The sequence below is a fragment of the Phaethon aethereus genome, assembly GCF_964289735.1.
Source record: "Phaethon aethereus genome assembly, chromosome: 6".
NCBI classification, from domain to species: Eukaryota; Metazoa; Chordata; class Aves; order Phaethontiformes; family Phaethontidae; genus Phaethon; species Phaethon aethereus.
In genome coordinates, this window is record NC_138580.1 from 41,309,688 (window position 1) to 41,323,117 (window position 13,430).

Consider the following 13,430-nt stretch of genomic DNA (forward strand, 5'->3'; position numbering starts at 1 on the left):
ATATGCCTTTTACTTGAACTATACCAAAGCTTTGGCGTAAATGCGAATGAAGAACACTAATAAATAAGAGTCACTTCGGGCTGTGTATGTTAAAGTACCAGCCAAACCAATATTTTCCCTTGTTTATCATCTGCTGCATTACTAGCCAGTGGAATGTAAAGACCTTAATTTATCCATGTTGCTATTATTTCTCTCTGTCTCTGAAAAGTCCCTGTGAAGTCTTGCTTTGGGATCTCCCTCCAGCAGGTCAACAACCTGTTTTGACAGCATCCCAGTCCTGCTCGAAGCCCGGTCCAGCCATGGCTCACGCCCCTGCGTGCCGAACTGCCGGGGACAGGGCCTTTCTTCTTGATCCATCTCCTATGGATAGCATATCACTCTCTGACAGTTTTCAAAAGAAGCAATTAAAACCAGTCTGTAAGTGAAGAACATTTTGATGGTATGGAAAAATCCTTTTTATTTTAAATGGCTGTTAATGTGCTAACCACCTTCCCTTCAAGCCTTCTGAGGAGGAGGCAGGGGATAATAGGTTTGTTTGGTGGATGACCGCATCAGCTAAATTGCTAACTACACAGATAGCAGATTAGTCGTGCAAAAGCATTTGCACTTCCAAATGAATGTTCATTTTAATATTAACTGGGATGTTAGAATGGCTTGGACCAGTAGTAAAAATCCTGAACAGCAAGTCTTAAAAAAAAAAAAAATTATACCCAAAGAAAAATAAATTAGTATTTTTCCATTTTAAGCACATGTAAAAATCACAAGAAAAGTTCTGACTTTCAAATATCAAAGAAATAAAAATGCACAAGTTCTCAATCCTTCTGCTCCTACAACTAAATTGCTTTAGAGCAAGAGTACTTCCTTTTTGTGGCTTTGTTGCAAACCCCTGGAACTAAAGAGCACCAGAATAATGACCTCAGCCGGGGTTAGTGAGGTGAACCACAGCTCAAAGCATTCTCGAGAACACTTTTCTGAACACTAAGTGTATGTTCTAAAAAATAAAAAAAGGCAAAACACAAAGGGGAGGTAAAAGAAAAAAACCCAAATCAGTTTTCTAGTATCCAGATATAATGAGCAATGACTTTGGTTTCTTCTGACAAGCAAACCTAAAAAAACCAAACCAAAAAACCACCAATCAAGCTTAACCTCTTTGAAAATAATACCATGGCACATATGCCTTCTCCATGCAAAACAAGAGGAAAATGGAAGCAACTGATGTCAAACAGCAAATTTCTTTTCCTTTTTCTTCAAAGGAAAGTTCTTCAAACTGACATTTAAAGTGGTATGTGAAACAACAAAGGGGAAAAAATAGGATGCATCTGACACAGCATATATTAACTACGAATCAACATAAAAGAAGTCTGATTAAGCAAACTCCATAATGAAGAAGAAACGTTCAAACAACACATGGAATGTAATACCAAAAAAGACAAAGCCCATGGTGGGTATTCACCTAAGTCTCAGCCAAGAAGCAGTCTTGGCCAAGAAGGAGAAGAGGTCAATTTTCTGAAGCCAAGAGGCCGTACTTACTCTGTGCTTCACAGTCCACGCAGTGGGAATTGCCTCTGATGTTCCTTATGGACTGAAGGGCCATGGCCTCGTTCTGGCTCGTCAGGCGGGACTGCGTAGATTTAAAGAAACAAGTAAGAACCCAATAAAAAGAGCTAGATGACACAGCTGTCAGCTGAACGAACAGCGAAACCCAAAGCTTAGACCAAGGTTGAATGAATGAACATGATCAAGGAACCGAAGTCCTTGGTTTTGCCTCTCAAGAAATGGTGATCCTTCGGCATCTCCAAGTACCGCAAGTCCGTGCCTGCTAAGCAGGGACTCCTCTTTCCTCCCATGAGTCTGAGAGCTCAGGATTTCTCCTCCCAGGGCTATCTCCATGCTGCTCAGGAGCTCCCAGTGTTTTGGGGTCTCCAGTCTGGATTCTAACAAGCGGGGAGACTGCACAGAGGAAAACCGAGCTTCAAAATGAAGCCAGCTATTCACAAGTGAAGTAGTCACTGCGTAGGTTTACTTCTTGAGATAAATTAGATAAGAGTATTATTTTATAAAACCAATTTATTTTATTGATGTTTATGCTTTTGCTAATAAAGACTAAGGGATGGTTTGCGAAAGCAACTGAAACCTTTTTATCATCCAAAGGTCAGATTTAATCACATGGCTCCCATTTAAATTCCCTCCGTGATGACCTGCCAATGACCTCTACTTGGACCTGGGGAGACTGTCACGAAGTCCAAGTAGTTCAGCTCTACTCAGTGAAACCGTCTTGTGGGCTTTCTGACGAGAAAATTGTTAGCTGTACCAAATAATGGACTCTTTGCAACAAACGGATTTAAGCAGGATGAGGACCAGGTCATGTGGAGATACGTCCTCCTGGTCTGTCAACAGAACACCTACTAAACCTGTCCAACTAACCACACTTTGCTATTCCAGCTAGTTCTTTTGACGTGTTTTGAGACCTCAGTAATACTTTAGAGAAAAAAAAAAAACCCTCTCTGAGCACTGTAGAGGGTTGAATAAATAACCGGAAAAACTCCCTGTACACGCATAATCTTATCAGCAGATTCTCCCTTTCAGAAGAATGTTTAATACACACAGAGGCCAATCTTCTCAGTAGGTACTGCATGGTAAGTATTACCAGCTACTCTTTATCTTCTTTTGTATTACTATTTTTATACAGGTGTTAAGTGTACATATTTTCTCTATTGTGCTCCCTTAATATACATGGTTGAATGTGTAAATCCCTGAAAGGCAAAAACCCCATATAAGCATTTTTCTCTATCTCAGAAATATATATTGGAAATAAATCATTTTTTTGAACAAAATAGAAAGTAAATCATATTTGGATGATGATAATTACTGGTGTCTGATCTACTCGGGTAGATCAGGGCAAGGAAAGCAGGCATTCATTTCAAAATACGAGTCTTCTCCTTGCAATATAAAACCATTAAAGACATCTGTTAGGTGGATACCGTTAAAGGATCTATAGGTCTGAATAATTACTCCTCACTTCTCTCCCTCCGCTACCACTCAACACCTTGCTCTCCAGTTGTTAAGTGTCTGCAAACACAGAGACTCAAGAGGCAGTTCTCTTGCCCTTCCAAAAGCGAGCAATGGCTGAAGAAGTCTCAGCTTTTAAAGATTTGCTTAGTTTGACAGGAAAGGAGAACAAAATACTTCTGTCGTCGTATGAAAGCATTACAAGGGAGAAGGCCTGTACCTCTTAGATAATGTTCATCTTCCCCCAAAAAGCTTTGATGAACTGTTTCTGGATTTGCTTTCTGTTATACTAGTTACAGCAGAAAACCACAAAAAATTAATACAGTGTAATTAAAGAAAAGAAAAATTGCATATGCTTTGTAAAGCAACAAACACAAAAGCCATATCTTAATTTTGATTTTTCTGATTTGTATTACTTCACCAGGGCTCCTCTGGCTGAACGTCGCTGCGCATTTACGGTTAGGCCAACCAGAACATTTAGTTAAGAGCAATACCCAAGACAAAACAGATAATCCAGGAGCTCCACTAATTCAATTGCTGTAAAAAATAAACTGTAAAACAGGCTACAGCACCACAGAAATATCTGTGATACGCATGCAGCTCTAACGCTGCTGTCGCGTGCGTAATACACGCACACCTCGAGGAGCAGAGGTGTAAAATTCAGAGTTCTTGATTTTGCTTCCATCTTAAGGATCATCCACCCGTTACTTATTTTCAGTATTACTCTGCGTACCGTACCTTGTTCTTGCTGCTCTCACATGACTGTAAACTGGCCAAGATCTGACTCTCTATGGCTTGTACCCACGCATCTCTTTCTTCGTAAGTGGTAGCTTCAAAGTGCCAAGTCTGGCCGGTGAGAGAGACAATGATAAACTCAAAGTTTTCTTCTTGTTCTGGAAAAAACCATGACGAAAAGTTTTAGATTTCAGGATATCGATAGCTAGGCTCAAACAATCCTGCTTGATGAGCATTTCTGCAATGTAACGAGCAAACGTAGGTCTGGACATTTGAGGTTTGAGGCTAGATATAGCCAACCACCCTGCAGTTGCACAATGCCTCAGAAACCGACTTGCAGATCCACTGCTTTTTCTCCCCAAACGTTTTACAGATAAAGTACTGTTTTGGGCAAATATTCAGTTCCTGTGTGTGTTTGTGAGTTTGGTATCGAGTCTGTACCTTTCTTGAACACAAAGTGGCTAACAAGCATTACTTAGATTTAAACCTGAGGTGCTAAGACCTACATAATGTAAAAATCAAAGTGTGTCACAAAATAATTTAAAAGATGAATGGACTATAAAGAGCTGACAATACAGAAAATTTGACAATTTACCCTCTTCCTCCAAGGAGTTTTTTACAAGCACAGATATATTAAAAGCAGATGTGTACGTTTTCTTGTCTACAGCATAAATATAGGAAGTTATAAAACAGGATTAAAATCAGTTCAACCTATTCAACATTCATGTTCGACATGGGAGATGAGAAAATGATCTGAGAAGCTAGAAGAAAGGGTCAGTGAAATATCCTTAGGGCTACTACAGTATAAGGACAAGTATTCAGGCCAGAGGACTGCAGCGTATGAAAACACCAGCAGAACTGAACTAAATGGACACATACACTAACTACACATGGGACACCAAAGTCAAATTAAAAAAAAAAAAAAAAATCAAGGCAGCTGAAACGAGTGGAATTGGGAAGGGCAGGCACGAAGCATGAAAGGAACAGAATAATAGAGCACAAAGTTCTGGTGAACATCAGCCGTAATGGGCTTTAGAAAGAGCATTTACATTCGCTTGTCTGCTAATGACTTATTATATATTCAGAGCCATGAAACTCCTGCATTACCTTGTCACCCATAAGCATGCAAAGATAAGTGACAAATCTAGCACTAACTTTAAAGACAGTACGGCTGCTCACTGGCAGTCATTTTCTCAACCTGTGGGAAAACTGGTTTTCTTTGATAAACTCCACGCTAGCAAGGCCAGCGCTTACGCTGCTTTAATGATGCCTCAAAAAACAGCAGTAAGTTACTTTGCACCTTGAGGTGAGAATAAACACTGAGGTGAAGGTTATTTCCAGGCGCATGAGCTGCATGAAGCGGCACTTTTACTAAAAAACTGTAGTGTGTAGCATAAGTGGGAAAAGAAAAATAAGAGAAATGATGCAACTGTACAACTATAACTACTTTTCACTGAGTTAAAAACAAACAGGTAGACTCATTATCCAAAATGCTACGATTAAATCATGGAAAAAGCCACATTTATCAAACAGAGCTTTCAAGAGGTTATGAGGAAGATTTAAGAGGAATTACTTAGCGATAAAGGAAATTGCGTTCAGTCCTGTGCGCTGTCTTCCGTAGGACCACGCACAGGTTGGTCTTCTACTTACGTAGAAGTGGTATGGCATACGGTCAGTGGGGAGGTTACGGGCATTATGCAGATGTTGATGAAAACAGGGAACGATGGGGAAGGAAGAGAACATGAAAAACCGAACCCCAAGAGAAGCAGCCCAGCAGCCCCCCGTGGAGTCCAATTTCGGAAATTCATCCTTCTTAGGCTTTTCAATGGCTTCCAAGTGATAAAACTTTGTACTCCTGAAGCCTTACTAAAGGAGGATTTCCAAATACCGGTCACTAAATGTTCAGAAAATCCTTCCACATAAAATACTCGGTGTGGGTGGTACTGAGACACGTGTGTTGTTACGGCAGAGATCCTGCTGCATCGTATTTTCCCTGCACCTCTCTCCCCTGACCACATACCACACCACTTCTACGTAAACCAAAGGCGCGGTATAAGCTGAAGGAGCTGCCTACTAGAGAAAACATTTTGCCACCTCAAGTTAAAAGCTCCCCACACCACCCTCTCAAGCAGGGAGGAGGCCCTGTGAGGGATGCAAAGACACAGAAGAGCAGAACGACGGAGGAGGCTTCTCCGGCGCACGTGGCAGGGCTGACTTCTCCATGCGTAACAGCTCAACAAGCATACGCCGTATGTAACTAAGCAGAGAGTCACAGAGTGGTAGGGGTTGGAAGGGACCTCTGAGGATCATCTGGTCCAAATACTCAACTAGTATATATGGCGTATCTTTAGAGAGCCTCTGCACTAATCCTGTACCAGTTCACCCCAGCATTTAAGTACTAGGCGACTTTCCAGCGTTACAATCGCAGACCTTAGAGGAAAGATATACAATCAAGATGCAGCATCATTGAACCCTCCTGTTTGCCAATAAGCCTGATCATATATATGAAGCTATCTATATATGGTCTCATGGCCAAGAAGGGCTCATGAGAAATAAACTCTGCAATTCGCTACAGAAAGTTATTCCCCTGCTTACGGGAGCCTGTGGCAGAGGACACAAACCTGTCTATCCGGGCGACCGGAGTGCGATTCAGCAAACACCTCCAGCCATTTCCCGTGGTCGCTCTTTCATACGTCAAGTCTCCTTTTCCCAAAGGAGCGGCTCCCGTGTTTTACCTCCTGACCTTTTCTGCCGTGACCAGCTGACACGGTGACAAAAGCTGTGAAGACTTGGCACGGCCTTTGTGGCTCGGGACGGCGAAGTCCACGTAACGCGCCGGTGAGCCTGTCCCGGTACGGCCCCGCCGGGGGTTACAAGGGCCACAGTGTGTTTTAAGGCTGGGCTAGAAGGACGTTTTCAGTTCATCAGTAAGTGAACTCAAAACTTGGTCATCACTGATGATACGTTAAGCAAATACAAGTTTGCAATCTTTTATATCCACTGAAGCTTCAGGTTTACTCCCTAAAAAGCCCAGATGAAAAGCAACCGCGCCAGCTGAAGATGTGTTCAATAATACATTTTCTGCTTAAATACACCAATATTTTTTTTTTGGTAAGCACAACTGTGAAACAAAGCAGCAGTGCCTGCTCCACCTCACCCGCAGGGCAATGCCTACAAAAGACAAGTAGCGAACATGTACATCCCTTCATCACCACACACGCACACAGAGGAAAATCCAGGCAAGAGAATTAAATTGTTCAGTTTTACTCTTCAGAAAAAAATTACAGGTTGTGCTATTTAAATCCCTGTGAGCCCAATCACAAAATTTTATTAAACAGTTTTCCATGTTTAACAGTTATTCACAGAAAGGTCCACTATAATAGTATTTTAGCACCATCAACCTGTCGAAATCAACCTGCCCAATTACTCCAAACTACATTAATAACACAGGATATTACACTAATTGTGTCCAGTTTCTATGCAGACGAGGTCCCGCGGGGCTAATTTTGCATCCTCGGGGGCTAAAAACTCAGCCATCAACCTGATTTCACCAGGAATCCCTCCTCATTACACAAGTCCAGGCTGTCAAACTTTTTTTTCTTTAAAAAAGGTTAATGGGCCAATCAGTCATCAATTATTTCCTGGAAGGCCAGCAGACAAAGGGTTAAAGTGCGAAGAACCAGCTGCAACTGATTTCCATTTGGAAGTTATTATCAACAGGAGATGTCTAAAATGTTGCTGCCGTTGTTTGTTTTGCCCCTTTTTTTTTTTTTAAGTGGGAAGGGGAGGTTAGGATGGGAAATGAGCTGAAACTGTAACATTATGATGCTATGGAACCCAAAGCGTAACAGATTTTTTTTTTTTTTTTTTTTTAAGTAGAACTGGGCATGCAATCAGTGAATTTTAGGAAAACCACCACACCACTTCCAAGAAGCTACATGGTACCGCTGTTTATGCTGCACATACAGCTTTCACCATTATCTTTTCATAGCAAAGTTACCGTGGTTTAACCCAAGTTAACATTGATTTTGCTCTACCGAAACACAGACATTGCTACAGCCCACCCACTTACAGAAAACAAGATGTACAATTTCTTAGAAGTAAAGGACTGTGCAAGGGAAAACAAACATTTAGGCACGGTCTCACTGCATTCCCGTACCAATGCCTGGGCTTATTGTATGTAACAGAGCTGAGATTTAGAAAACTGCACTGAAAATAACCACAGGATACAATTAGTCTTAACTTGTTCCAGAGGACTCAATTAAGTTCACTAAAATGTAGGGAAAACACACGTCCAGAAGCAGTTACACCTCTTGGTATACCACAAGGGTGGTTCTAAATGCCGTGCATGTATCAGTTTGTCCACAATTTCCACTTCCCACATCTTTTATTCTCAATATTAAGAATTGCATAAATAGCCACCAACACCTTGCAGCAGCGGTGGGTAACCACAAACGCAGTTTGAGGTCAACAGAAAACAAGGGTCCCTCTCCGCCAGGCTCTCTACAGTCAGAAATCACACCCATCCCAGAAGTTTTCTTTTCAACAAAAAAATATTTCTATTTTTCCATGGGTATAAAACGAAGACTTGCCAGGCTGAAGGCATTTCTCATAGGTATATATGAGTATTTTGCCAGAATCAGAAATAAAAGTGGATCTTTTGGTTTCCAAGCCAACCATCCTCTCTCACTAGGTGCCAGATTGTGCATTTGCATCTTTGCCCATCATAGTTGTCATCAGAAGATCCTGGTGCTGCTGCTTATTAATTGTAACTCACCGTGCATGTCTGGTAGATGACGCCACTCACACAGGAAACGCTTCCCAGCAACAAGAAGTCAAGTGCAGAGCCAAAAGATTCTCAATGGAGTATTTCAAACGCCCGTGAAGCATCTTCAAGAGTTGAGGTTACAGCTTGAATCCTAGTCAAGTCTGCCTCTAGTAACACTGAGACCTATTTAAACTCTCTTTGTCACGCCCTCCTCCCTCTCTGAAAAATCCCTTCCACTCAAGCACCCTTCCTTAATAACCCTTCATTTTGTCAAAAGGATGAGATTGAAAAACTGCTGAGGTGCCCTAGCAATCGATGTTAGATGTTTACAATATACAATTTGTTTACAACAGAGGCGCGTGTTATTCATGCGCTATATAATGGTAACTATCGTTACCTTTTGCCACTTGGTGTAAATCATCCCTGTAGCTTGGAAGATAAGGATGTTTATTAGCAGCCTCAATTAAGGAAATATTTGTGCCATGTCCCACTGGGCATGACTATGCTAATACTTCTCTCCCCTTTCCAAACCCAGTGTCTAAATCTAATTAGTTTTGAAAATCAACCCTATCAGGACAATATAGCTCTGTTATCGGTTGCCCACAGCTCTTGATAAAGGTTGTCTTCCACTGGAAGAATTTTTCAGCGCTACTGTTTTATACCGCTACCCGTGAGTGACAAACTGGTGATGAAAGGCTGGTTTCTAGCTCAAGGGACTAAGCCCCCTGCCATATGTACTTGCTGTTTTATTTGGATGCCAAGACAACAAGGGTTGAAGAAATCCATGAAGTAATTTTAAATTTCAGTTCGTACAGCACGTGAGTCTACACTTGTATTAGGTGTCTCCTAACACGTCTCAAGCCTGCGGTTTACTTTTTAAATTATATGTGTTTTAAAGCTGAAGAGCTTGCTTAACCGAGAGGTGTTGCAAAGCTGAGTCTATCAACCCGAGCTTATCTTGAGTGCTCCAAACTGCCTCCCTCTCCACCTGCCATAATAGTTAGCGAAAGTGAACTTGCCGCACAGGCACAGCACCACGGCAGCAATGGCATCGCTAACTTTTAAACAAAAGGTAGTTTGGGAGCTAATCAATATGGAGAAGAAAAGTTTTCCGTAAGAGCCTGGCAACTCAGACGCAGCACTGTTTAACACACCACATACGTAACCACAAAGAGTGGAAAAAATGATTTAATATCTTTATGCATGTTAAAGCATAGCATGCAGAGCGCAGCCATTCAATTTTGTAAAGATACTCCATTCCGCTGTGCTGCAAAATCTGTTGATATGGGAAAAGAATTCTGTATTTTAGTAATACTGCTATGATAGCAGGTACAAGCGACTCCAGCTTGTCTTAAAACCAGAGTGGGGTCTGTTTTAAGTTTAACAGACTGCTACTACATACTTTCCCCCTAGAGAATCAAAGGATTGCTGAAAGCCTGGCCGCCTGCGATGAGGAGGAGTGGGGACTTCGTCAGTGGCTCCCTATAGAAAAAACCCCAAATCTGAAAACGAAGAGTTTTAGCCAACTCTAAAATTAAAGAAAGTAAAATTTCTTGCGATCGTCCAAAACTGATGAAGGAACAGCAGAGGACACAGCTGTAGGACGTCCTGCTCGTCTCTGCCCTCAAGTTGGGAGTTCTTCAGCTGTGCTCTTACACCCAGCCACCCCTGTGAAGATCCTGCCCCTCCTCTCTGACCAGGACAGACACGTCAGAAATGCAATGTTTTTGCTACCAAATAGCCGAGAGACAGGAGGGATTCAAGGATGACTCCCAGCTTTGCACAGAGCACAGCTAAAGGTGACCCTGTGTAAGCACGAGAGACCTACCACGCTGAGGACCATCCATATACCTGCTTCTGCCAAGCATCTACGAAAGAGCTGCAGCACCTGAGCTGCAGACTTCACCTGGAAGCATACAGACTACCCGAATAATAGGACCGGTATTAAAAATTTAAGGAGAGGCTGCTTTCTAGCTCAAGCTTTCAAGTATGGGACTGTAGATGTGATAGGAGTATTTTTGGTTTGCAAGAAGGTGTAAGTGCAATTGAGCAAGCGTGCGCCAAAGACCGAAGCAGATTTGTTATTCTGGACTGTCATTTCCTATCATCGTTCTCTTTTTTGAAGGCATAATTATCTAAACATGTGGCTTTTAATACTTACAATGCTCATTAACTCGACATTTGCATGTCTCACCGTTCCAGCTTTCACACAAAGGCTTAAGATACCAGCTCAAAGATGCAAAGCCATGGAGAACATTGAACGTTCACCTTCTAGTGGGGATAATACTTCCAAAAAAAATCTATTTGCCTCATTTCAGAATTTTGTTTTGATGATGTGTCTCAAAACTCTTTGGACCACGACTATCAGGAACATGTTCCCATATGCTTATCCAAGGTGCCTTTGATACTTAGTTTGATCAGTTAGATAAAAAGATTCCTCAAACTAGACAGACACTGAAAAAAATGAAATCTTTATCTGTAAAACACAAGAGAATTCTTTATGCTTGTTTCCCTGTTGCAATTTAATAACTGGTAGATATAAAATCACAAGCTTCTCAAGCAGTAAACCTGTAACAACAAACATGCCCGTACACTGATTAGAAGAAAAATCTGGCTGGGAGATAAAAACCAGCAAATATGTACAAAATTACGAATCATTAAAAAAGTACCTAGTTAGTTTCCTATTAAATGGAAAAAAAAAAAAAAAAAGCCCAAACTTCTTAACGTCCAACAGTCATTCTTCTCTCATTTCATATTTAGCACTTCATACTTGAAAAGATATGAAAAGAGTCAAAATAGACAGTTTTGCAACTGTTGCTCTGAAAGGCAATCATTTTACATTTACACTGAGAAATAAAACAAAATGATAATTAAAAAAGCTTCCTTAACAAGCTGCAGTAAAATCACACTTTTGTTTCCTACGTACACTTTGTTTGGCAGCGAGAGCAAGGCATCCAACAGCAATACAGCAGTAATTGTGCAAAAAAAGGACGGTGATATAAATCACCAAAGGTTAATGATCAGGATGTGAACAGAGGGACTTGTTTACAGAAATAGCATGCAATTTAAAATTTACAAGAGATTTAATGCCACCGCTTGGCAATCACTAAAATCAACAGCCCAGAAAACAGTGACATTAAGAAAAATATTACAGTTATAATCATTCCAAAATAAGTCAATTAGTGTTAGGGCATGCGCTTGCGATTACTTGACCCATTTGGTTCGCACTTAAGAAAAAAAAAAAAAAATCCCCCTCCCTTATACTGAGATTACTGAGTTGTGACCTGTTTTGCGTTCCCTATTTCTTACACCATCCCTCTTACATGCCGTTGGAAACGGTGGTGGAGGTTTATTTTTTCTCTCCTTGCCTGGCTTCCAAGTAATTCTGACCTTTGACATTTGTAATAAAAAAAAAAAGAGAAAAAGAAGTTTATAATTGTGTTGTTCAAATGAAGGTAGAAGGGGGAAAAAAAAAATTCGATGTGCTATTATACAAAAGCCATGACGGCTGTCTTCGGTGGAAAGAAAAAAAGCGATGTAAGTCAATTTGTGAACTTTGGCACCAGGTGACCTTTAGAAATACAACAATATACAGAATTTACAAGCAAGAGTAGCACATGCAAATGACCCGGCACTGTCTCGCCTTTGGATTAGAGCTGCAAAGAGCATTATGGAGAAGGCTTGCACAAAACAAATTAAGACTGTTACTTAAATGTCACGGCACACTATTGTATTTGGCTACAGATCATTACACCTGATACTAACACTTTTAAAAACTGTAATAACTTGGGAAATATTACATTGAGTGCCCACATGTAGAAAGGGAAAATATATATATATAAAAATATATATATATATATATAAAAAAAAAAAAGAAAATGGGTTCCTGAAGTAATTTAAACATCACCACTCCACGACTAGAGGGAAAGGTCAAAATTTAAGTAAGCTGAAAGGAACATGAATGGCAAAATAAAACGCACAAACAAAAAGATGAAAAGACCAACTGGAATGACTCTGCAAACACGAGATGAAAGCACGCATGCTTTGGGCAAATTTGATTTCCATGCCCGCATTGGGTAAGGGAGAGAGGCAAGGAGAACTATTTTTGGAAAAGCGCGTTAAAAAAAGGGGTAAGAGAGGAGGTGTTCATCTAAAACGGGTGGGTTTGTTACCTTCGGTGTTGGTGCTGCTGCTGCTGTATATATTTCGCAGGCTACCAACACGGTTTAGTTTCCAAGCTTTGCGTTTGGCTGCGTCCAGAGAGCAGAAGGGGAAGAGAAAAAAAAGAGAATAGAATAAAAATAAAGAAAAAGGAGGGAAAAAAATAAATGAAAAAGGGGAGAAAAGAAACATCAAAATTGCATGTGAAGTAAAATACGAGCACAAGCCTGTTAACACGTGAAGAGCTACACACAGAAAATGCACACAGGACTATACAGCCTCTCCAACCCACGGACGATACGGAAAGTCTCTCCTTGAGTGGGATTTTTTTTACGTCTCTACAACATGACACGATTTGACAAGATTAAATGGATCTGCTATCGGAATGGACAAAAACAGACCAGCAGAAGTAAGGAAGTATTTGTACAGAGGATACAAGACTAGACAAAACAGCTACTGTAAAATGCGATTTAATTAACAACAAAACACAACCAGGCAAGAGCTCCTTTTCCTCCAAAAGCCCGTATTGATCACCTGGTGCCTGTAGCTCACCTTTAAAACATCTTTTAACATCATCACCTTTAGAACTCGAGGTTATGATGTAATGGCCTTAAATAAACAACATAATAAATGGCCTAAAAATAAACAACAACATGTGTTATTTGTAGCACTGGGCTTAGAGGTATTACTTTATCATTTTGAAGAACGTCAAGTAGACGTTGATGCAAACGATGTTTGCGGTCCTCCCCTCCTCCCC

At 40.8% G+C, this 13,430-nt stretch overlaps 1 protein-coding gene across 2 annotated transcripts in view; it reads right to left on the reverse strand.

Moving 5' to 3' along the window:
- AGAP1 (ArfGAP with GTPase domain, ankyrin repeat and PH domain 1) overlaps nt 1-13,430 on the reverse strand; it is a gene marked incomplete at its 3' end in the record, with an annotated part of 386,349 nt that overhangs the window by 39,739 nt on the left and 333,180 nt on the right. For both annotated transcript variants that reach the window (XM_082001546.1, XM_082001545.1), the window contains 2 exons: nt 3,748-3,902; nt 1,531-1,621 (listed from right to left, as the gene is read on the reverse strand). In XM_082001546.1, coding sequence (XP_081857672.1) covers nt 1,531-1,621; nt 3,748-3,902 — 246 coding nt within the window. The remainder of the gene's footprint in view (nt 1-1,530; nt 1,622-3,747; nt 3,903-13,430) is intronic.